Source organism: Lytechinus variegatus, chromosome 10, assembly GCF_018143015.1.
Source record: "Lytechinus variegatus isolate NC3 chromosome 10, Lvar_3.0, whole genome shotgun sequence".
In the NCBI taxonomy this organism is placed as follows: Eukaryota; Metazoa; Echinodermata; class Echinoidea; order Temnopleuroida; family Toxopneustidae; genus Lytechinus; species Lytechinus variegatus.
This window is the reverse complement of record NC_054749.1, coordinates 23677253-23702201: the sequence shown is the minus strand read 5'-3', so window position 1 is coordinate 23702201 and position 24949 is coordinate 23677253. Positions and strand designations below refer to the sequence as shown.

Sequence of the window (24949 nt, the reverse complement as noted above, 5' to 3'; positions counted from 1 at the left end):
CTCAATGTAAAATAACATTTTTATGCTTTTCACACTGCACTTTTTTCCTTAATCCCGTGAAATTGGTGGAGCTAAGGGGGGGGGGGGGTCTTAGAGTTAAATTTATCAAGTCTAACCCGCATCGATAAGTCAGTTACCGAACTCTCCTAGCTAGTGAAAATCGATGAAGGAATATCGGCTTAGACCATTCAATTTCGAGTGGAAATTTACCAAATCATTCTGAGCCGAACGAGTGACAAATTCACTCCTTTTAATATTTGTAGAATGGTTTGTTGTCTGCAATTCCCAAAGCGGTGTCAAGCTGTACCAATTGCTTCAAACCTGTCTTGTATTTCTCAATCAAATTACATGTAGTAGTCACATGATGAGCTCTGCAATTTTTTTTTCTTTTCAATTGTCTCTTCACCAGGATGTCAACTTTGAAACTGTTGATCAAGCAACAAGGTGACATCCTACGACGGGTAGCTGACAAAGAGGGCGTCCTTGCCAAGTCACAGGATTTCGATACTCTTGAAGAACTCTACGATGATCCACCTGATGACCAGGATGATGGAGATAATCCTACATCATCGGTCGTATAGTAGGGAGAGATAGAAGGATAGAATGAAAGAGATAGATCGAAACAAGTTCTATCTATTTGAAATATCAGAAACAAGACTTAATATTTCACTTGAATGTTTCCTCGTTCTTAAATTGCCCAAAAGAAGCGGATTAACTTTACTAAATTGAGCTAAGTCTACTTTGATAAGAGTAACGTTCACTTGTAATAGCACTCCTATTCGTCGAGTTCTGGTGCTAAGATATTAATGTTACCCCTAATAAAGCCAAGATGCCACTCGCCGAAATAACGAATGTTAACATAATTAAACAAACTGGTTGCCAATTTACTTTACTGAGGTGACATGGTTTGAGTTAACCAATTCATCTCATTTCTCCCATGGATGCACCTGTTAATCTGTAATTATTGTTTTGATAGCATATTTTACTGTAAACGTCTCATCCTGCACTCTTATTATTCTCGGGTGGCAAATGCGGCGGAGTCTGTGGAACCTTTCATTTTGATTTGAAAATTCTTAAGAAATCTTTATCCTGGAACCACTGACTCCTTCAGCGGCAGCTACCATGGTATAGCCTTGAAAAAAAAATCAGAATTTAGAATCAAATAAAGGTACCATAACGAGCAAAATTACGATCAGTCGTACTTTTGTGCATCGAGAAATTTATTCTATTCTATTTGTGGTAACTCCCGTAGGAACTCGGCAGGACAGCATTTTGCTGGTAAACGCCAAGATGGTATATAACCAATTACCTATGAAACATTTTACGTCTAGGTTAATCAGTCATAGTGGCTGACGTTATAGACGACAGATATCACTCTCGGGCCTTTTTATCAAAGTGGAGACAATGGCAGTGTTGGGATTCGAACTCACAACCTTGCGATTATGAGGCCAATGCTCTAACCACTGGACCACACGACCCGTGTGGTCCAGTGGTTAGTTATCATATAAACAATCAATTTAAACAAGCCTAAAAAAGGTCCATGGTCAAAATGTCCAATGTATCAGCGAATTTGTCCGACCACAAAAAAGGGGAGAAAATGGTAAAATCAACCATAATTCCTTTACATTTCAACTAATGATAATGATAATGATGGCAGTTGAATTTTACATTAATCTTTACCAATATTGTTTGTCGGGGTCGTATTTATCCGTCACAGCAGTTATGCATGGGAACTGCGGTAATGATTTGGGGACGGATACTAAATTGAGCTATAATATTTTAGAATGTTCATACGTGTCATTATTGTTCGATTTGCATAAATCTCGCTTGAAAATCAAAATCGTTATTCTTATCATTGCCATGGTTATTATTGATATGTTTTAAATGTTACAGTTATTTTCAGACATCAAAGAACATTTAGATTTCAATCAATTGTTCAAAATACTTGTTCTAAGCACTATTAGTATATGGTACTTTTAAAGAATAGGTTTAAACATGATAACAGAAATAGGTATCTATTTAAATCTTAGAAGACTTATTTTTTAATTATTTTTAAAGTGACAATATAAATTAAAAAGCCTTGATTATACATAATGCAATGTAGACCTACTTATATTTCAAAAATTTTACTGCCCGACAGCTCTTTTTGTCACCAACTGGGCATTGGCATGATTGGTGAAGTGCTTCATAACTTTGCAACATTCTTTTTTAATAATTCTCCTCATATTTGAATCCTGCTGACTTCGCACACAATGTGTAAACTGAGCCTTGTTGTTGAGATTACTGAACGAGCCTCTATTGAACACATACTTGTGCACTACTATTTAACAAATTATGTATTCACAAATGAATACTTCATGCAAACTTCAACTGTTTTTGCAGTCGACGAAGTTGTTTGTATTATATTCTTGCTTAAGTCTATGTACTCATATTGCACATCGAATGTTGATAGAATATATAGCACAAGTTTATGGAAAAAATAAGACACGGCCTATGCTTTTTATGACTTTACGTGAAGGGTAATAAGTATTCTTGCAATTTTACAGAGTTTTCGGACATATTCTCCTTTCAATGTTTGCACTTTGCACAAAAGACTGTATCATTCACTTTATGATGTCTTTGTTATTTCAATTTCAAAAGGAACATTTACTGCAGTTAAAGTGGGTTATCATGTACATATTCATCACGTGAAAACGAGCTCATGTCAGTTTTAAACTCAGTACTATTTATCACATGTTAACAAAATGTATTGCATATTTATGTAGATGAAATTGCCGGTGAAATGTGGAATCTAATAAACAGTACTCTTTCCATCGATCACTTTCGGTTTATTTCTTGTGAAATTTACTTCTGTTGTGAAATGTGAACCTTGTTTCTCCGACAGAATATTGTCTGGCTTTAAGGACTAGTACTGTGCACATTTTCGTCAGAGAGAGAGAGAGAGGGGGGGGGGGAGAGGCAAACAGACAGACAGAAGTACAGATCACCAATATCATCAATTTCCATTGTTGAAACTCAGTAGATAGTAATGAAGCTAAGAAAAACCTAATTTCAATCCAAATGGATTTGGTTTAGCCTTTACGGACCAGTGAAAGTTTCTACAATTCAAAATATTTTAAAAGGGAATCCAACCAAAATAAACATTTTTTCGAGGAAAAAGATAAGACAATTCGATAGGTTGGAGTTTGCACAATAATACAGGCAACAAGAAAGTTATATTTTTTAAGTTGTTAATATTGATAATCACTATAAATGGATGCTTTTAAATGGCCGCATTAGTGATGTCATAGTGATGTAAGGCAAGAACCACCCTTCTTCCACCAAAAATTGTTATAATAACAATTTTTTAAAACCCTTTTTGCGCTGATGTTGCAATTTTGCACATTCGTACAATTGAATTGAAAAATCGTAATAATTAGTTTTCTCCCCTAACTTCAAATTAGAGAAACTAATAAAAGGCAATATTTCTTGGATAACATCTATATAATGATCACAAGTATCAATTGTGTGATATGGAAATCTTGATTTAAAGAACATAACAAGGAAACAATTGTCATTATTATACCCACAAATCTAATTCAGCATACAAAGAGTCAAATTGCTTGAATTTATATTTTTCTTTCATGAGGGCATAAACTATTTGCTATTGCTTATATTTTGATTACTGCCCCAGGGTAATAGATACAGTTGAGAAATTCAAACATTATTGATGATTAAGTACTTAGCCTATGGGAATTTTGTCCCTACCACTTGTCAAAATTTACTTAATAACCCAATTTTTAATCTGAAATTGCAAACAGCATGATGGATCTAAATTTCATACCAGCTATTACCTTTTAAATTCTTGTCCGATTTCTGTCAAACTCTCACCATTCTGTTTTACCCTTTTCTCCTCTCTCACACATTCTATGACCAATGTTTGTTGAATGTGTTTTATTTGAATTTTAATAATGTGTAATTTCATATACCGGAATGTGCAATACTCTCTCAATGGTTTTCAATGAGGGCTCCCATGCCTCTGGGCAATAGTATTGAATTTTACTTTTGCGAGCCCTGGCCTATGGAAAAACCATTTTCTTACTTTTTTGCTTTCATTTCTACTGTTCATATTTAATTATTCAATTTCAAATTGTATTTTTGTATTTACATTGTACAATTTTTGTATGTTTTTTATGGCGATATAAATAATAATAATAATAAAGGTTGGATTCCCCTTTAATAATATATTAGACATATTATGATGCGATAATATCCCCATCCATTAATTTGATTTATTTACTTTTCTACTCATTTCTATTAATTTATTTTTAAGGGAAGGTATATATTTGTAAAATCACAAGCATTATATTGAATATTATTTAGTCTTAACCCCTTAGTTTTTGTTCTATAACAAAGGTTATGTTTTGGTGGGTATTTCATATTGTCCACATTCGGAATTAATAGCCCCCCCCAAAAAAAAGAGGGGGGGTGGCTGAAGCTGGTGAATCACATTCGATGGAACAATGTTACAACACAATACGGTAACTTTCCTCTTCTTCCATTCTCTAATTCTCCACTTTTCTCTATCCCTATTTGTTGAATGGCGTTCATGGGCGGGGGCTTGTGATCGCTTGCCCCCCCCCCAAAAAAAAAAATCACGACCAAGAAAAAGAAAAGAGAGAAAGGGAAGGAGAAAAGGGTGAAATATGATATCATTTTTAAATGTATAAAAAAACTCACAAAAATTGATCTTGTTTTTGGTAATAAATTTTGCTCACTCGCAACGTTTTTGGTAATAAATTTTGCCCGATACGCCATTATATAGTCCCCTCTTATTTCTTGGCTCACAGTACGCCACTGCTCATATATTGTCCTTGCGTTCTTGTAGTCTTGTGACGTAATATCCTTACAGTGGTTACGAAGTTATCTAAAAGAAGTTTTGGCTGATTGGGTGTGTCCCCATAGGATTATAGTGTTTTTTTCAATTAATTTGTCACATATAATCGCCTGTGGATGTTTTGAGAGATCCCCTGAAGTTTAAGTCTCAGGATTACGTAACATAACATTTCCAAAAATCAATAAGTAAATTGGTTTTTATTTGGGCGACTTTTCCATGATGTAAATGATGATCAACTGTATCATATTCAGCTACATGTACATTCCCTACATAATAAAGTACATGTACATGCAATGATAGCAGTTACATAAAACGTGTGATACATAGGTTCTCAATTAACGTCATCGTATTGGGTAAACATTTGAAGATACCTTGGGCAAACTTTCTCTTTTCTTTTGAGGACAAAAGACCTCAGTGAGAGTCCAGACAAGTGCTAAGAATAAATGCATTGTCATACGAATGGTTTCCCGTACATCTCCGAGCTTCTGTTGATCGCGGCGTGTGTTTGGTATTGGCACGCCTGTGCGTTCATGTAGAACAGGAATATTGAACCATTTTTAACACTTCATTTTGGGAGTTTCCTGCTGAAGTTTCTACCAAAAAACCTACAACTAGATAGTCAATGGCCAGCCAGTTTGGAGGAGTGGATATCTGGAAATGAGGGAGAGGTAGACATTGACATAAGCGAATGGTATCGATACTGATATCAGCCTATGTGATCTACATCTTGGAGGAAATAAATAATTGTTACTGATTCGTGCATTTGACCATCTACGTTCAATTAACCTCCATGAATTGAGAGTCAACTGGATCGATAAAAAGGGAATACCATTGAAAAAGTTCAAAGCGTTGAAGGTACAACAGCAGATTTGACAACTGATTGGAAGTAAAAGTGTTTTTTTACGACGGATATGACTGTAAACTCTAATCAGGGTTAATCAACTCTTTACGTGTGAGTTTTGACAGTCAACAATTCTATTTCCATCAAATAGCATTACGCAAATGACAACCAGGAAAAGGCACCGATCAGTTGATTGTTTATTTCTCTGATTAGCTCTATGGATAGGGAGCATGGTGGATCGGATGAGGGGCTAGGGAACGTCTCATCAAGCAGCGATGACAGCAATATCAACGACCTCCGACATCTCATCTACGACCAAGAAAGGCGATGCGCCAGCCCCGTCATCGGTGTCTCAACATTGATGCCGTCAAGACTTCTCCCCTCGATCACGGAATCGATGGCGGACGACGAAGCCTCGAACGTCAGCACGAACACCAGTCCTGGTGGGCTGCGTTTGAGGTCCAACCATGGCGCAACCAGGAGCGTGAATGGTGAAAATGGGATTCCAATGAATGATCTCAGCAGCGATGTCGGCTATCAGCAACCGTCGGCGATGTCGGTCTCCACCACGGTGTTCACCGACAGCCGTCCAGAGCGCTCGCGGAAAGTCATCTCCAACTCGAAATTCGATTTTAGACAGAAGAACAGACAATCGTTTGCCAATTTTCGAAACGCCGGGACGTACCCGGAATCTAAAGGTGATGAAGGTTGGAAGGTGAACCAGGGCTTCGATGATCCGGCTGATGATGAAGAGTTACGAAAGGTCAAGAAGACGAAGGAAGGGTTCTTTCATGAGTTCAAATCTAAGATTCAGAAAACAACCAAGAACAACAGGTTGAATAAAGTCTATTCACCTTTGCTGATTGTAAACTTGACGGAAGTAAGTAGCTCCGCTATTTAATTCAAAGTTTGTTATCACTTTTCGATTGCATGCTATCTATTTAATGAATCGATGCTGGAAGAATATGAATTGAATTGTGATTAGTTTTTAGCACTCAATAGGGAAAATCCAAATGAATTCTCATTTTAAATTGATGTAATGCATATTTCAGACCATGAATATCACTAATGATGACGACGATAACGGCATATCCAAAAACAAGATGATGGTGGTGGTGGTGAAACTGATGAAAATACTATTATTGATAATCAAGATATCGCTGATTTTTTTTTTTCATTATTATGATAAATATTTTTATCCCCTTTTTTACTATAGGCTGTTCGGAGTGGTGACCTTAAAGATCTGAGAAACCTTCTCGATGAGAATATTTCATTCAATGTGAATAAACTCGACAAGAACAACTTGGCCTTACTCCATCACGCCTCCATCAACAATCGGGATTTTATCGCCAGGGAATTGCTTAGCAGAGGAGCAGGTGATTCTCAAAATTATTATTTTTTAATATCCATGATATACAGACAGATTAATATTCGTCAGGTATAACACACGACATGCAGAGATAATAATGTTTGTGGGTACCAAATAACTTGACAGGATATCCCGTGAAGGCCGAGTATATTCAAATCAGGTCATTGGATGGGAAATGCGAGAATATGATCAAGAAAAGGGGGGTCTTGAAGTTTAATTTCAAGTTTACTTCATATCAGAGAAGAAGCCTGTTGCATAAAACTTTTTACCTGAGAAAACTCTGGTAAAAACTGAAAACTAAGGTTAGTCTGATTTCCACCATTGACTTTAGCACAGGGCAAAAACTCCGGTAAAAACAACCTGAGTTTTCTCAGGTAAAAAGTTTTATGCAACGGGCCCCAGGAATGCATATAAACCCCTCAAAAAAAGTTCTGCAACTCAGGTTTGAGTGCTAATTAATTTCTTAGTGTAACATCATCATATGTAAAAGTGGTATCATTGGAAAGTATGATTATTCTTCTTAATGATCATGTGTCATTTGTAATGCTATTGCTAGCATGAAATACACAGACATGATAAATCTGCAGCAATGTAAAAAAATGAAATGTTGCAAAATTCGTTGTCATGTCATGTTAGAGTTCTGCAACTCAAACTGCAAGTTTGAGTGCTGATAAATTTCTTAATGTGCCATCATCATGTGTAAAAGTGATATCTTTAGAAAGCATGATTATTCTTCTTTACAATCATGTTTCATTTGTAATGATAGTGTTATCATGAAATACACAAACATGATAATACGCAGCAATGTTAGAAATGAAATGTTTCCAATAGCGAATTTCCAATTGTTTCGAGGATGGACCGAGTGTATTCACTGTCACCTGCATGGTGGAAATTCTATAGAAATGGAGACTCTTGTTAGAAATCAATGCATTTTGCAACATTTCACTTCTGACTTTTCTCAAATGGCATGTCATTGTAAAGAAGAATAATTCAGCTTTCTAATAATACCAGTTTCATTTTTTATACTACATTAACTAAAAAGATATCATCCCCCAAAACTGAGTTGCAAAACTTTTTTTGAGGGGTTTATATCCATGTTGCCCTCAATAATCACATAGACCGATACAAGACAAAATTCAGTCCCTTGTCAAATACATGTAAATATCATCCGATTGCTATCGACATTTTACTTTGAATGTTTTGTAAATCCCAACTATTTCAGATGTCGGGGTGAGGACGAATAAAACTGATTTAAATACGATTATTACGGACAGAATGTGCAATAAAATCCTCTTTAATCATTAACATTTCTTTTGAAAATGTATACACCTCTCACCAAATATCTTTTACTACCCTTTCTTCAAATTTATTGTACTTATTCACACATGAAGTACTCATATTAGTTACATCAAATTGGGGAGAGCGATCTTAGCTTTATTATGAAATATAATTGTGATTAGATTTAGGTTATAATTAATCATCGACAATACATGGTTTTTATTTTTCTAGAACCATTCGAGTTAGAGCACACAGTTTCGAATGGACGCATAATATGTGTATACCTATGATTGTTGCTGAGCTGAACAAAACGATTTCGTTCTGGGAATTTTTCTCATATTCTTTACAATAGTTATTGTAGTTTATCAATGATCCGGTTGATTTCTTTATACACTTCGTATTTGTCGCCAATTCTGTTTGGTATGGTAGAACAGAGAGTAAAATGTTATTGTCTACTTATAGGTTAGTCCGAAGTCCAATATATATGGTTGCGTACCATACTAAATGTAATATTCAGAGGAAAGGTGGCAATAATTCAACGCCCAATGATATACATGAATACTGGATTGAATCTTGCTATCATCGTTGGATGATAACAATATTCTGCATACTCATCAGAAATACGTTTTTTATAATTATGTTAATGGATTCTGTACCGTTAGTACGACTGAAATGCCTGATAATGAACAAAATAAAACAAAAATGCCATTAGAACAATGCATGGGCCAGGAATATTTAATTGCGGATGATGCTTTTTTTCTTTTAAGTTTGACAAAAACAAATCACTTCCCGCATCCCGCAGGACCATGGAACAATCATGATGCAGATAATGTGGCCTCATTTTATTCCATTGAAACAATCCTATAAATATTAATGGTAGGCTATCATTAATATTTGTTAATTGAATGACAATATTCATTTTTCTCGCTTTGCATGATTCCAATTTGTGATACAGTGAAACCGAACCCATTCGCTGTATTATAGATTGACCCCGATCAATGACCTGCATTCTTAGCTAGTAGAGGTTGTCGTCATTGGGGAATGGTATTTGTCATGCAGGGTCCGCTGTTTCACTGTAAAAAACGTTGCTTGAAATTCTCTGAGCACGTTGTTTCAGCTTGTCACTCTAACATACCATGGTCATATTTGTTCTACGGCGGCCGTGCGGCTAGTCGAAAACAGCCGTTTTATCAATTTTGATTCAAACCACCTATATGTAGTTGGACAGAAAAAATGTTAAAACGGCTGTTTTCGACTCGCCGTACGGCCGCCGTAGAACAAATGTGACCATGGCATAACAAACAGTTGTTCAAAACTTCAAATAATACTTGTTTGAGTACTTTAACAGAGTGCTTAATTTTTAGATAGCGTCTTTACAGTGAAGAGTAACTCTACAAGGAGTTTTAAAACATGGAGAACCATCCAACACATTCCCTTTATTGCCACTTAAATTGATGCCGCTATGATTAAATATGTTACGTTTCATTGCATATTTCTTGCAGATTGTAGACATAAGATTCCTGCCTAACAACAGACTTACGGGCGAATTACAAAAGAAAACACGCTGTTGTAATAATATCTTTACGCTGCCTCCGGTCGGATAATATGAGCAGATACATTGTTCACTTTTACAGGGGACAGAAAAATAAATGTTGCAATATTTCTTGAAATACGATTTGAAATTACTCGACTGGCCGCAGTTGACCGTAGTTTTGACACATAGTATCACAAATTGATATATTCCAACAAACTAATCATAATATTTTTATAGTGTGGAAGTTTGTGGGATATTATAAAATGTTGATGTCAATAATGTCAAATTATTATGTTTTATCACATTTTAAAACTGTTATCATTCAATATTTCGCCCATTTTCATGACACAGTAGGCCTTTGACGCATATTTCGTCATGTGTTTAACATCCATGTCTTGTGATCAAATAAAAATGGCAATATCCCAGACATCTCCATATTTTTAACACAAGTCACTTTTCGCATGAAATTGGCGGCATCGTAGGTCCCAACCAAAGGCTACTGCACCTCCGGCTGCACCTGCGTATTCTTTTTGCTTTTCTTTAGAAATTGGAAGCTATTTACATATCGTTGTCTGTCTATTATACCTCCACGTTATAACGGAATTGAATTGATTACCTAATCTCACTGTAATTCATTGATGAATAAACGGTTAAATAGATAATGAAATTAGGAAGTCTTTTTTTATGTTATGCCTAACAACTGCATCATGCATGTTTAAAATCTTAACAGCTTTATAATCATCGGGGTGACGTTTAATGAAAGTTGCCAGTACTGACTAGATCTTATTGTCAGCGCTAATAGTTTCAGTGAAATCCTTGGATTCGATTGGCTGTTACTATGTTACTATGGTAACTGTCGGTGAAAGGAAAGTTGTCGGTTCTGACAACTTTCAATGAAACGGTCCCCCTGATCTTCCTTTCCTACATTTGATTTTGATAAACTTATTATGTTTTTAGATTTATATTTGTACTCAAATCAGTCATGTTAGGGTGGATTTGACTTTGAAAACAGGAGGTAAATTTTAGAGTTTGATTTGAAATGTTAAGTTTAATGTAAACTTCTACCTTGACAGATGTTGATGTGACTGAGCTTGACATAAAGGCAACCCCACTCCATGCTGCTGCTCGTATGAACAGTGCCGACGTCGCCCACGTACTCCTAGCACGATGCGCTGATGTCAATAAAAGAACCACTGGTGGTATGACACCGCTCCACATCAGTGCGAGGAGAGGACATGTTGAGATTACGAAGGTAAGGGGGGAAATGTGATAAATATTCCTTGCTGAAGACTGGTACAAAGTCTCTGGGAAGAGCAGACGAGCCAGGAGATGCGCAACGTTCATTATGCTCATTGTGATAGTCACAACGGCGATTATAACGAGGATCCTACATTGTGACGTCATTGATGATTATGGTCGGATGCCTGCCTTAAAGTTTCACGGGGGGGGGGGGGGGGGGGGGAGGGCGGAAGCCGGGGGAAGCAAGGGAAACGTAAAATGTTCATATATATATATATATATATATATATATATATATAAGAGACGGAGCGAAGCTATTGAGTTTCTGTTTCAAACTTTAAATAAAAAGGATCTGATGCACACTCTACGTGTATTTCATGAAATGTTTAAAATGTACAATACAAAAAGGCATTAGTCATCTGTCTCCCCTCCCCGCTGCTTACGGCCACCATGGTCATAATTGTGATGGTTGGTAATGATGTTGATAACAATGATCGTTTTGACGACGATTATAAAGGCAGTTCATATAATGAGCACGACTATAAAATGGATAACCGTAAGTCTACTCTCATGTATATGTAGTACATGCAAACAAAAAATTATGTTAATGTAAACTCATGTCAAGTTGTGCAAGCTGGGGTTTTCTAATATGATTTTTTTTTTCTTCTTCATGAATAAAACTGATTTAATTTTGAATAATTCATTCCCCTTTGCTCTTCTTTATTATCAGATTCTGGTGACGCTTGGAAAGGCAGACGTTAGTGCCATTGATAATGACGAATGTACGCCTCTACATTTAGCTGCTACGAATGGAAGTATGGGCGTATGCAAGTTACTCGTAAGTTAACCGGACATCCTCATATTTCAAAGTATAAAGCTTTATTTAATGGTTGACAGTAGCCCTCATATCTTATTTTTAACTGGCAGCAAGTTGTTGTAACGTTCTTTTAATATATTGAATAAAAGTGCTTCACCTGTTATGACTGCCTTTCCCCACTTGTGTAGGTTGAGCACGGAGCCTACATCAGAGCGAAAGATGCTAACTATTACACACCTTTGATGAGAGCAGTGATGAACGGACATGTCGACCTCATTGATATGTTCCTTGAAACAGGTGAGAGTTTGAATTCATCCGGAGTTCCCCCTAGGTTTGTTTTGGGGAAAATGAAATGCGAAGATATGCTAAGAAAAAATGTAGAAAGACGGAAATGAAGAGGTGGCAATGCGGATTCGTGGTGATGAGAAGAAGGAGCAGAATTTTGTGGAGAAGAAGCAGAAAAAGAAGGAAAACAAAGAGAAGAAGAAGAAGAAAATAAAAAAGAAAAAGAAAAAGAAGAGAAGAAAAAAGAAGAAGAAAAAGAAGAAGAATGAATAGAAGCACCTATTCAGCACCTACAACATCAAACTTGAAACCGACTTCAAACCAACTTTGTTCCGTTACCGAAACGGCCGACAGAGAATCCCAGAGATCTACGGAGATGCCACTCTAACTCTATACAGAATTCACAATTCGTCCAAAACTTACCCCAATCATTCCAATTCACAGAAGCCAAATCTCGTATATCACGGGTCAAGCCTTGCTTTTCTGATCGAAAAGTTATTTAAATCCACTGATTTATCTTTAATTTCTTCATTCTCTAATCTTTTTGTTGTCCAGCTAAAAAGACGTGTATACCAGTGGGTGATTATCTGATGGATGAAGATAATGAGAGCAATACATCTTTACACCTTGCTGTCTCCAAGAGAAGGACAGAGGTAACAAAATGGCTTTGATGAGACCTAAGTTTCTAAGACCAGTGGATTGTTCGTCATAGAGACATATCCATGGATGGATACAGATTTTTATAGTGCGGTGGGAGTTCTAGAAAATGAATCTATTTCATTATTCGGCAATATCTCAACTAGTAATAAAAAGGTCTTGTTTGCCAACAATGGAAATGACTGTCGAATGGAAAAAAAACAACGTTGTGTATCAAGAATTTTTTTATTAAGAAAATAGAGAATGAAAAATTCTTTAAAAATCAATATTTGAATGGTCCAAAAACTAATTATATTTTAAACAAGATGAAATCTGAAGCTTTAACTTGTAGAGTGGTTATCCAGTATTACTCTTCATTATGAATAGAAAATGTTAAAGGAATGTCTTGTTGGGTTGTTCATGATAACATAAATGAGCGCATTGACCCCTCCCATGAATGTACAGGAATGTACAGGAGAAAAAAAAACGATGAAAAAAATTAAAACATATTTTGTTTATTTTGATTTATACATAGGTAAATACAAACACTTATTTTAAAGAACTCAAGAACTCTGTTCTCTATATGCTTTATTAATTAAACAACTCAGGCACCTCTTTTTTTTAATCCAAATAGCCCTTTATGGAAAAAAAAAATTTCATTATGACAAATCATACCTACCTGGATAATTTCATACTTCAAGATGTTATTTTTCGTTACCGTTGAAATGTTCCGAATTACGTTAGTTGCACTGGCTTAAAACACGTATTCCAATATAATTTGTTTCTTCCTCAGTTTTCCATTTGTTGCATTATAATTACTATTACCGATGTTTTTTTTTCCATGTTTGTTAAATACCCAAACTTTTTAACTTTGTTCCTGTCTCCCTGTCTTCTTCTTTTTCATTCCGTCTTTCGTTCTAACATGTTTTCCTATGTACTTTATTCTTTCTCTGAGGCTTTCTTCTCATATGCTGAGTATTTCAATTTATTTCATATATGTATAATTATTTTGTAGAACAATTTTGATATTTGGCTATTTTGTTCCAATTTGTATATTTTTAAAATGTCTGTATATAAACCATATGTCAACTGAATGTAATTCAGCCTTTGGCTGCGATTTTCAGTGAGTGTTGAAATAAATAAATAAACCATTCAATCAATCAATCAATCATAGTATTGAACTTCTAGAGAAGTTGGCTCGGAACCTCTTCAGGAGAGGCCCGTCTACACTAGTGCCACAGAATGAGACGAAAATAAAAAGAGAGGAAGATGAAGAAAACCAAAATGAAATTTTGTTATTTTCCCCACAGGTAATCCAACGACTACTAGACAACGGGGTTGATGTGAACGTTAGAAAGAAGAATGGGATGACCCCGATCCACATTGCGGCAATGAACGGCGCTACGACCACGGTTATGCAGCTGATCGAGAACGGAGCCGACATCGACATGAAGGATAATGAAGGCATGACGCCACTGCACAGGTAAAGTTTGTGACGTTGGGGTACTTCTAAATCCATGATATATTGGAGGTTCAATAAGCAAGAACACGTGATATTTCCCTTAGATACGAACTCTGGGGAAAATACAATTTAAAAATTATAGATAGGTTTTTTAGTCTTCATTCGGTATATTTTGCAGATAATATGTAAATATTCATCATATTCATGGAAATACATATAATTGCAAAAGTGAAAGTGCAGAACTTGTTGGGGGTAATGGTTTCCAACGATTTGTAAATGTTTGTTCGGAATCGGAACAAGGCTGCTTAACTATTTACTTTTCACAGTCATGCTTCTTACAACTTTTATCTATAGGGCCACTGTTTATAACCGTGTGGAGACCATGGCCGTGCTCATCCACGAAGGAGCCGTGGTCGATGATATCGATAATAACAGCTTTACGCCTCTTCTCTGCGCTGCGTGGAAAGGTCATACACCGGCAGGAGAGCTTCTTCTTACCAGAGGCGCGCAGGTGTTTGGTAAGATCTTACTAAAACAATCAATTTTCTTACCTTATGTCTTTGTTCCAGGGGCGATGCCACCGGGGGCAGTGGGGGATCACTCCTGTATTTTTTCCAGTAAAAAAAAGGAAGATAAAGGGAAAAGGGTGGAAAGAAGAAATGATCATGAAACTGATCATGGTCATGGTGCTGTTTATAATTACAACGATGCAGATCATGTTTTTGATGATAGTTGTGATAATACTGACGATGTTGAAATTGATGGTGATGGTAAAATACTTGATATTTTGGGGAGATGATATTGTTGATGCAGTTTATGACGATGGTGACGAAAGACAGTGGTGTTGGTCCGGGTAATGGTAGTGATGATATTACTGGGTGGTGATGATGACGAGAATACGAATGACTTTCGATCCATATATAACAACAACAACTTAGAACTTCATTGATTTGTACAATTTTAATTAATCCCCTTTCGGTTTTTCAAAACATATCTATAATCATGACGTCTTGCTCCCCGTTAGTATGGGCCCAGCTGTCATGCCAATGCACAAAGATTGTCATATATGGACGCGACACGTCTAGGAATAGAATGAAGTTCCATTCGATTTTAAAAGAGGTATACCTAACCGGTTTACTAAACATTTGAGTTAATACCCTTCTAAAGTGCATCTCATAATACGTTTTAAACTAAAAATAACTCTTGTCATCATATCTGTTGATACAGTATTCGACGTGCACCACAAGTCACCCTTACATTGGGCTGCGGAGATGGATCATCCAAACTTTCTAGAATTTCTTCTCAAACATGGCGGTTATGGCTTACTCAATTTAACTGATCATTACGATCAAACACCACTTCATTACGCAGCCGAAGCTGGTAATGTGGATGTAAGTTCTTCTTCCTTGTTATCGTCTTCCTTCTCTTCTTGTTCTTCTTCTTCATCCTCTTCTTCTTCTGCTTTTTCTTCAATTATTCTTCGTTCTCTTCCTCTTCTTCTATTTCTTCTCCATCTTCTTCTTTTTTCCTTCTTCTTCTGCTAGACAATCTTTCCTAACATGTTTACATTACGGAGTAGGAACTTTAAATTTAGTCTAAAAATAGTCAAGTTGACACATTCTATAACTGAGTATAAAATATGACATACGACTAAGTCGAAAACACATACAAATACCGTAATGTCTTTTACAATAGTGATTTAAAAGTCAATGATCCACTAACTTAAAGGTTGTGTCTAGGGAATGTTTTTAAAGGGAGAGATGGGGGTCGGTTTTAACCAACATGCCGCTCAAAAACGATTCTCATAACAAGTGAGACAATAGAATTAAGAAGAAAGTGCTTCAAAACTTTCTACGATTATGGTAATGTTAATCACAGTTTTCTCTTTGCTAAATAAATATTGATCTATATATAAGCACATTCTAACTCATTTTTGTTTCTTTATATACATAATTTCATTCCTTCTGACCGATGTCAACCGTTGCCAAAAGCAAACTTATGTTGAACAATTTGATGTAAAATATAACGATTGGCTTTTCCCCTTCAAAATCACCCACAACAAATGAAAATGGCAAAGCAAATTATACAAATACATGTAACTCTCTGCATTATCTTTGTAGGAAAGCAAAGTTAGAACGAATAACGTAAATCTACCGCTCCCCCAACTCAATCAACTTGCAGAGTGGGTGTTTACATGTTTAGAAAGTTTACATTAATGATCAGCTTTCTTTCTGTACACAACCAATATTTACCAAAAGCCCTGTTTAAAAGATCTTCTCCCAAGTTGCGCTGCTCACGTATTCTGTTTTTTTTTAGTATAAAAAAATTAACATAATCTTTCACCAGATTCGCGTGAAACAGTTTCTCATTTTGTTTATTTTAGATGATAAAACTACTGCTCAAATACGAAGCTCAAGGTGAAGTTCGCGATGTCCTTGGAAAGTCACCAGTCCACATCGCAGCTCAGTAAGTCCTTTGAAATTCTCTTCTCAATGATGCTACAGAAAGAAAAGAAAGGGAAAATAATAATATTAAAGTGTATGTTGAGTGATATTCTTATATGGAAAGTTAGCGTCCTTTGTAAATCCCCAAAAACTGAAAAAGAAGAAACTGACTGCAACAAGCCTTCAATGTCATGAAGGTGGTAATATATGGTGGTAATATATACATATATATATATACATTTTTTTTACATCGAAAGTGGTTATTGGTTGCACGACCCAAAATTTTCGTGTATGTAATTTTGTGGTGACAAAAGTCTCTTGTATCAAACAAAACGTTCCAAATGTTTTAAGGAAGGAAGCAAATCGGTAAGATTCATGAGTTTCAAAGCATGTCTAGAACTGATTTAATAATGTGAGCTATATGGTTATACGGTAGTATGTCATCTAACGTTGCCATCTTACAAAAGTATAGTACCATAATCACATAATTTGATTCTTGTGTAAATGGGTTTATCAGCTTTAGGAATATAACAAATAAATGCATACTTACAATTTGTAAATACAAGAACACGAAATGAACTTATATTTGATTGGCAGTTCCTTACGATTCCCCATGAGATTGTTAGTTGAAATACTGTTCCGCAAAAACCAGGGGAGGGGGTCGGTTGAATATGATACCCCTTGTGGATCTTCCTGTTTCCCTTCAATCCTCCGCGGTCATTCTTTACCCCCATCCAGAGCGGGTTATGTTGCCTGCGTGGAGGAACTCTTGGACCACACCCCAATGCTTCTCAATGATGACGATGGCGACGGCATGACGCCACTTCTTACCAGTTGTTTCTTCGGGCGCCATGACCTGGTCCGTCAGCTCTTGAAGATGGGTGCAGACATTACTAACGTGTAAGTATAGTTACAGTCTCAGAAACGATAGCGAGTTCTTCAAGTGAGAGTCAGTTATCTCAGCGGTGATTTAACAACTAATCTACCTTCCTAATGATTATCAAACTAAATGATGTCGACTGATTAAAAAAAAGCCTACCCAATTTTGCGGACAATTATCAGATTAAAGTATAATGAACTGTATCGAGAATTATACTTTTTCAACTCAATGTTTTCCATATTTTAAATCGACCAATATTGTGTAAGATTCTTGTCTAGGTAACCATAATTTTGTTGAAGAAAATGCACGATTGAAGCACAAAGTCGAAGAGAAACATGAGAAAGTGAAAAGTGTCTTTTTGTTTTAACTTTTAGCAATGACGAACATAGGACTGCACTGATGTTAGCAGCTGTCAACAACCATGTGGAAACAATGAGTATCCTTATTGAACACAACTGTGACATCCACGCCATTGATAAAGACAAGGTAAGTACTCAGTAGGGTAATATCTAAGACCATGTAGACCATAGGGTAGTAGATTTATGAATATCATCCAACACTCTACAATATCAAGTGGAGTTTTATTTTCTCTGATGCATTTTAAAGTTACTCAACTCACCTTTATCAATTGAATTAGATGTAAAGCGCAATTGAAATACTAGCACTAGCTGATTTTGTTTAACGCTGGGCATAGATAAGGTAGTTAGCGGAATAACAATCCGTTTAGCGGACCCAGTTGTGGCAAAGATATAAAACGCCAGTTACTTGAATTTTATACTGTAGCAGATGGATAATTATTACTCTTATTTAAATCCCATTGATAGAACAACGCTCTTCACGTGTGTTGTGATGCTGGTCATATAGCAGCAGCTAACTTGTTAATCCGAGCTGGAGCTGACCAATCAGCATCAAACAACGAAGGTTTCACCCCTCTTGAGCTAGCCATTGAAAGAGAACAGGGAGAGATTGCTGCGGCTATCATCAAAAGCAAAGAGTAAATCATATATCATAATACGTGCATTGATAATTAGTATGTATTTGGAATGTACACTGTGAAAACTGTGGTGTTAAAACTGACACCAATTGGTGTTAATAGATGACCACACCCTGAGGTGTTAAAATAACACCCTAGAGATTGAACATAACACCAAAGAGTGTAAATGTAATAACCATAGGTGTTGTGATAATACCTATAGGTGTAAAACTAACACCACCAATTTAAAACCGGTGTAAAATAACTGTTGTGGTCCTCTATTAACACCGGTGAACACCACAGTTTTTGCTGTGTACTATGGGAAGTATGTTCACTCTAAACATTAGGAAACTGCTGGATAAAAGACGTTTTTGCATGAAATGAAATATCATTTTTCAAAAATAATTGGTACCCTCCAGATTTTTTAAAAAAATTTTAACCTCCCATTTTAAGACACGTAGAATGGATTTGATGGATTCAAACAAAAGATATTCCTGGATAAAGCGAATCTAGTTTTTTTTTATCTGTACTATTGGACGTGTGGAAGAACCATATAATACAATAGCCTAATGTTTCTCATCGCAGAAAACGTTGTTATTAGCCTCATGTCCTTTTATGTAATAGCAACAAATTTATTAATTAATAAAATCATTCAGGGGCGGATCCAAGATTTTCCAAAAGGGGGAGGGCAAATTTTCGAAGGAAAATTTTGACAAGCCCCCCAAAGATCTTCAATCAATGTTACATTACAAATTTTAAATGTTCTTCTCAAAGGTGTAGGGGGAGCACGTGCTCCCTCCTGCTTCCCCCCCCTGGATCCGCGCCTGAGTTTTTACCAAAATCTGACATGTCTGAATCAGAATATTATCAACTACATTTGATTTACTGACCTTATTGTTTATGAACAGCTGGAGGATTGCGATGCAGAGTAAGGATGAAATGATGATCTCGCCGATGAAATCCCTCATCGAAAAGCTTCCCGACGTCGCCCTCCTGGTCATGGACCGATGCGTTCACAAGACATACAAGAACCCTCATTGCCCGTCCTATCACGTGAGTAAATGAAAAGCCCTTGAAGTAGACTTGAATAGTGGAGTTTATTTTTCCGGTGGCGGGGTGTATAGCCAAAGGTTGTATGCCTGGATGAAAGCGAACATTTTGAAAATTATTTACGAATCTTATTTGGCAGTTATAAAGCCCAAATAGAAATGATAAGCAGTACATTTTATAATCATTATTTTAATTCAATTCAATTCAATCTTTATTTCGCAAAATAAGATAAAAATACAAAGAATTATCAAATAATGTGATTAGATAATAAAATAAATTTCGTGGCTTTCCATGAAGGTTACAAGAAACCTGTAAGGCTGGATCGCCAAAATATAGTAAAAAGATAACAATATGGAATAAAAAAAACAGAATGTGATATCATTATAGTAAATACAATGTAGGAAAAAGGAGAAGAAAAAAAAAACGAATACAAAAAGACACGAATCGAAGGGGGAGGGGTAGATACGGTACAAGGAATGCATTGAAATCAACTGCGAAAATTAATAATCATTTACTAGATTTTTTTGCACTGTTTTCGAAAGGAAGATATTAATGTGAATTAGTTATTATTTGGGTAATCTCATTCCATTGTTTGGGACCTACATAACTCAATGACTAGACTAGTATTATGATTATGAACTTGATTATTGTATTGAAAAAGATCTGAAAAAGGAGTGGGCAACAACCTCTTCTTGTACTTATACATAAATATTGCGAGTTCTTGCATATTGATATCATATACATTAAGTAAAGACAACTTTTTTTAAATAAAGGTGCGGATGGTGCCAGGTAATGGGAATTGGTAATTATTCTTAAACATTTCTTTTGAATTTTGAATATTGAGTCCAATTCATATGAGGTTACATTGGTAGCCCAGATAATATTGCAATATTTTATATAAGGGAAAATTATAGAATGGTATAGAGTTATCAGATTTTTATGAAGCAAACTATGCTTAAGTTTGTAAATAAAAACCAGTATTCCTACTTATCTTATGTAATACATTTATCATATGGTACTTAAAATTCAAAATATTATCCAATGTGACACCTAAAAAATTAATGGAATTACTTAATTCGATACGTTTATTGTCGATATAAATGTGAATATGAGCGTTGTCAATTGGATTATAATTATAAGATTTGTCAGTATGGGTTCGTGTTAAAGATTTATTTTTTTGAAAATAGATGCATCTAGTTTCATTTATATTCAGGGACAACTTATTTGCTTTTAACCAGTCGGAAACATTTTGGAGTTCATTGTTCAGGATGTGGATGGTATTATTTAAATTTTACGAATAATAAAGAATACTTGTGTCATCACCAGCAAATTGATAAAAGGTTAACAAGTTAGATGATTTACAAAGGTCGTTTATATATCATTTAGATGTATGGTTTTAGCGGTGCAGTTTTTGTCTCGCCTGCATAGCGGAGCGAGACATAGGTATCACTATTTCCGGCGTCGTCGTCAACAATTGTGTTGTACACCCAATAAATTTCCATAGCTTCGAGGTGGGATCACCAAATTCATACCAGAGGTCCTTCTCCTGAAGTTCGAATATATTTGAATAAGGTCAAAGGTCAATGAACTTTCCATGACTGGCACTGTGCTGTGCTGTACACACAATAACTTTCTATATCTTCGAGGTAGGATTGCCAAATTCATACAAGAGGTCCATCTCTTGAAGGTGCAGGTCAAGTTCGAATGTGAGTTGAATTTGATTAAGGTCAAAGGTCAATGAACTTTCCATGACTGGCACTGTGCTGTGTTGTACACATAATTACTTTTCATATCTTCGAGGTAGGATTGCCAAATTCATACAAGAGTTCCATCTCCTGAAGGTGCAGGTCAAGTTCGAATGTGAGTTGAATTTGATTAAGGTCAAAGGTCAATGAACAATGACTGGCACTGTGCTGTGTTGTACACACAATAACTTTCTATAGCTTCGAAACAGGTATTAAAGATATCTGACTGGTACAGTATGTTCGGATGCTTTTTGCATCTGTTTGTTCCACTAATGACATGACCTACAGTCTCTTAATGACTGCAATATGCAGGCGAGACAACGCTTGGCGTTTGCCTTGTTTTTTGACGTCATGCGAAGTTGCGAGGTTGTTTCAAAGAGACAAAATATTAAAACTGATTTTTAACGTGCATACCTATGAAAACCATCCAATATTGAAAATATTCGGCGAAATTATTTTGCCCCGCTCACAAGATTATCATTGATTAATTAATAATTGTGTGCATGAAGCTATTGTTACGTCACAATGAAATTGCCTCGCGTATAGTTGCCGCTGATTCGTGTACGAATCCAATACTGTTCTTCAGCTCGTACAATATTTCTTCGCATCCCACTCAAGGCCATTCAATATTCCCTAAATATTATCTTGTTAAGTCCACTTGTAAAGGTGTTTATTTGGGACATTGAGCCACACCATTTAGATGTCTTACCGAAAGTTAAGAGGACGCGGCATTGGTACCACACGTTTAGATTTTTACCATTATTCAGTAATACATTAATGGTTTTATGTCAGTGACAGAGGAATGGTCATTCGTGTTTACCTAATCCAGACTTGTTTAATCGATTGATAGAGAATTCTTCTTTTTCTTAAAATATAAGTGCGGGTAGCATATTCACTGTGAAACATGACCATACTGGAAAAAATATATTACTATATAACTTCACTCATTTTGAAATAATTGTTAGTATTTTTACTCAGTTAGGCACTAACTTCCTACTAGCTTGATAAGGTAAGGCTGTCTGTATACTGTCCTCCTTGTAGAACATATTTCATTATTATACTTTGAAGAGTACCGCAAGGAAACATCTTATGACCTATCGATTTTTTTTCTCTTTCGAAGGTGAAATACGAGTATCAGTACATTGACCCTGGACCGGACGATGAGTCTACAAAATCAAATGGTTATAGATACTTCGCCATCAGGGTAAGTATGGGAAGTCTTTCAAAAACCATTCATCAAGTTAGAAATGATATTACAAGCGTCCTGAGATGTGAAAAGCCAATATAATTTACATAAAACCCATGTATCACATATCACTTCCTGTCTTGAATGAAATGGAAAATGTAAAATGGAAAATGTATTATATACGAATGATGTAATTGCAGAAGTAAACAATAAAATCAAATCAAATACAAAAAAATAAATATGCAACTTAACCTTCATCAGCAATATACTAAATGGATTACAACGTTCTGCATTTTGATGCTGATCTCCGATAAAAGCGGATGAAGAAGAAGAAGATTCTTGAATATTTCAATTGGCATCGATCAAGTTGAAATAATCTAGTTATGCTTTTTTTAAAAGGCAATTCAATGCATTTTCATGCCCCCGCAGACGAAGTCCGGAGGGGGCATTAAGCGTTGCCCCTGTCCGTCCGTCCCCCTCGGTTTCCGCACAATAACTCGAACAATATTTTAATGAATTAAAAAAAATGATATGTAGGTAGATGACACCAAAATACAGGCTAAGTTCGAATTCGGAGTCCGCAGGTCAAAGGTCACAGCTCATTAAATATGCGAGTTGGTTTTCGCATGATGAAATTTTCAACGGATTTAAAAATGTTTGGTGTGTAGGTAGAAGACATCAAAATACAGGCTAAGTTTGAATTCGGAGTCCGCGGTCAAAGGTCAAAGGTCACAGCTCACTATATATGCAAGTTGGTTTCCGCATAACTTATGAAATATTCACCAGATATTAAAAAGGTTGGTGTCTGGGTAGATGACATCAAAATACAGTCAGGTCACATCAAATGACCTAACTGTCATATCTTCTGTCAGAGATTATTGGAAAGGGTGAGTCTTTAGGTCCAAGGTCTGAATTTATTCGCATATTGGTTTTTGCACGATAGTAAGTTTAATCATATTGAATGAATTTCCGATCACGGATAAGCGGGGGCATCTGTTTCCTTCGGACACTTCAAATTTATAGTTCTTAACCATAATTCACTTTCCTTCCATTTCACTTACAGACCATGTGCCAATACGGACGAGAGAAACTCCTTGGTCACGAATTATGTCAAAGCATCCTCAAAAGAAAATGGTAAAGATATTTGTATTTTGCGATTGTTTCATTGAGGTTTTTGACAGTGAGTTTAAGTTTATACTGAACTTTCTGTTTTTTTATTTATAGGTCTCTGATGTAGGTACGTGCTTTATGATTTTCTTCTTTATTATGGTGTTTAGCATCGATCGTGTATGAAGCAACCCTTTGAGCTCGACAAGCCAATCACGTGCATCCTTTTGGGAAAAACAAATTAGTCATTGCCTGCAGAGGTTATAGAATCACATATAAAATGCTATTTACATGATTGATAATTGGTTATGTCAACAGGTCACACACACTGAACCTTCCAACCCCACATGTCGACATTGTGCACAAATCTCTGTCTTGCTAGAAATCCTATGTATATACAGCGATGCAAGTTCATATGCTTATTGAAGAACATCGGAGACAGAATTAAACCTTGACGCACGCCATTACGTATGCAGCATATTCAGCTTGATGAACTATCGCTAGGCAAAAAGTATCCAATGTGAAGTTATTAAAAAAGAATTATGACTATGATAAACTAAATATTTTATAAGAGCATCTGTTCTCCACATAAAAATTACGCACCTACACTAAGCCCACTTATTCTCTCTTGTCTTGAAAAATTATCCCTTGCATTATCTCTCTTGATCTCATATCCTTCTTTTTTTAACCCCATCTAGGGTTAGATTTGGTCGTGTGTTCTATTACCTTGATCTTTTCTTCTACGTCATGTTCCTGGCTTTGATGACGACATACACCATCATCGCCCCAATTCCTCCGGAGTTTTATCAGTACCTTATATACTCAGAGACGGACATCAACTGCCCCTATTTCAACCTGACTGCAGCCCCGTTTATATCGGAGTACTACTTCTTAGACAAGTCGGTAAGATTCTACCACCAAAAGACGTGATCGAGATTTACCTACCGGCACAATAGCTTGTTAGATTACGTTGCAAAGGCATTGAAAAGTTGTGCTGAAAGCAATGGTATAAGATTTGATTTGTATGCTGACCTCCCAGGGATGAGAATTAATGGTGACACAATCCCTTCTAATGTCATAGTCATAACAGAGAAACCAGATATTACTCTCTATTTCCCAGAATCTACCCCTCCGAAGATTGTTCTCATTGAGTTGACAGTTCCTTTTGAAACTAATATTATTAAAGCGAGAGAACGAAAAGAAGTGAGGTACGTTCAACTGAATAGC

General features: G+C 36.0%; 2 protein-coding genes across 2 annotated transcripts in view; both read left to right on the top strand.

The window, feature by feature from the left end:
- LOC121422289 (transient receptor potential cation channel subfamily A member 1-like) overlaps positions 1–2817 on the top strand; it is a 32632-nt gene extending 29815 nt beyond the window's left edge. The window contains exon 27 of the mRNA XM_041617226.1: positions 410–2817. Coding sequence (XP_041473160.1) covers positions 410–581 — 172 coding nt within the window. The 3' untranslated portion in view covers positions 582–2817. The remainder of the gene's footprint in view (positions 1–409) is intronic.
- Positions 2818–5357: 2540 nt separating this feature from the next.
- LOC121422792 (transient receptor potential cation channel subfamily A member 1-like) overlaps positions 5358–24949 on the top strand; it is a 30689-nt gene continuing 11097 nt past the window's right edge. The window contains exons 1-17 of the mRNA XM_041617988.1: positions 5358–6597; positions 6934–7093; positions 10972–11150; positions 11868–11975; positions 12143–12251; positions 12795–12892; positions 14186–14358; positions 14692–14855; positions 15565–15728; positions 16721–16803; positions 17520–17681; positions 18036–18147; positions 18486–18655; positions 19543–19687; positions 22550–22633; positions 23679–23749; positions 24421–24625. Coding sequence (XP_041473922.1) covers positions 5935–6597; positions 6934–7093; positions 10972–11150; positions 11868–11975; positions 12143–12251; positions 12795–12892; positions 14186–14358; positions 14692–14855; positions 15565–15728; positions 16721–16803; positions 17520–17681; positions 18036–18147; positions 18486–18655; positions 19543–19687; positions 22550–22633; positions 23679–23749; positions 24421–24625 — 2850 coding nt within the window. The 5' untranslated portion in view covers positions 5358–5934. The remainder of the gene's footprint in view (positions 6598–6933; positions 7094–10971; positions 11151–11867; positions 11976–12142; positions 12252–12794; positions 12893–14185; positions 14359–14691; positions 14856–15564; positions 15729–16720; positions 16804–17519; positions 17682–18035; positions 18148–18485; positions 18656–19542; positions 19688–22549; positions 22634–23678; positions 23750–24420; positions 24626–24949) is intronic.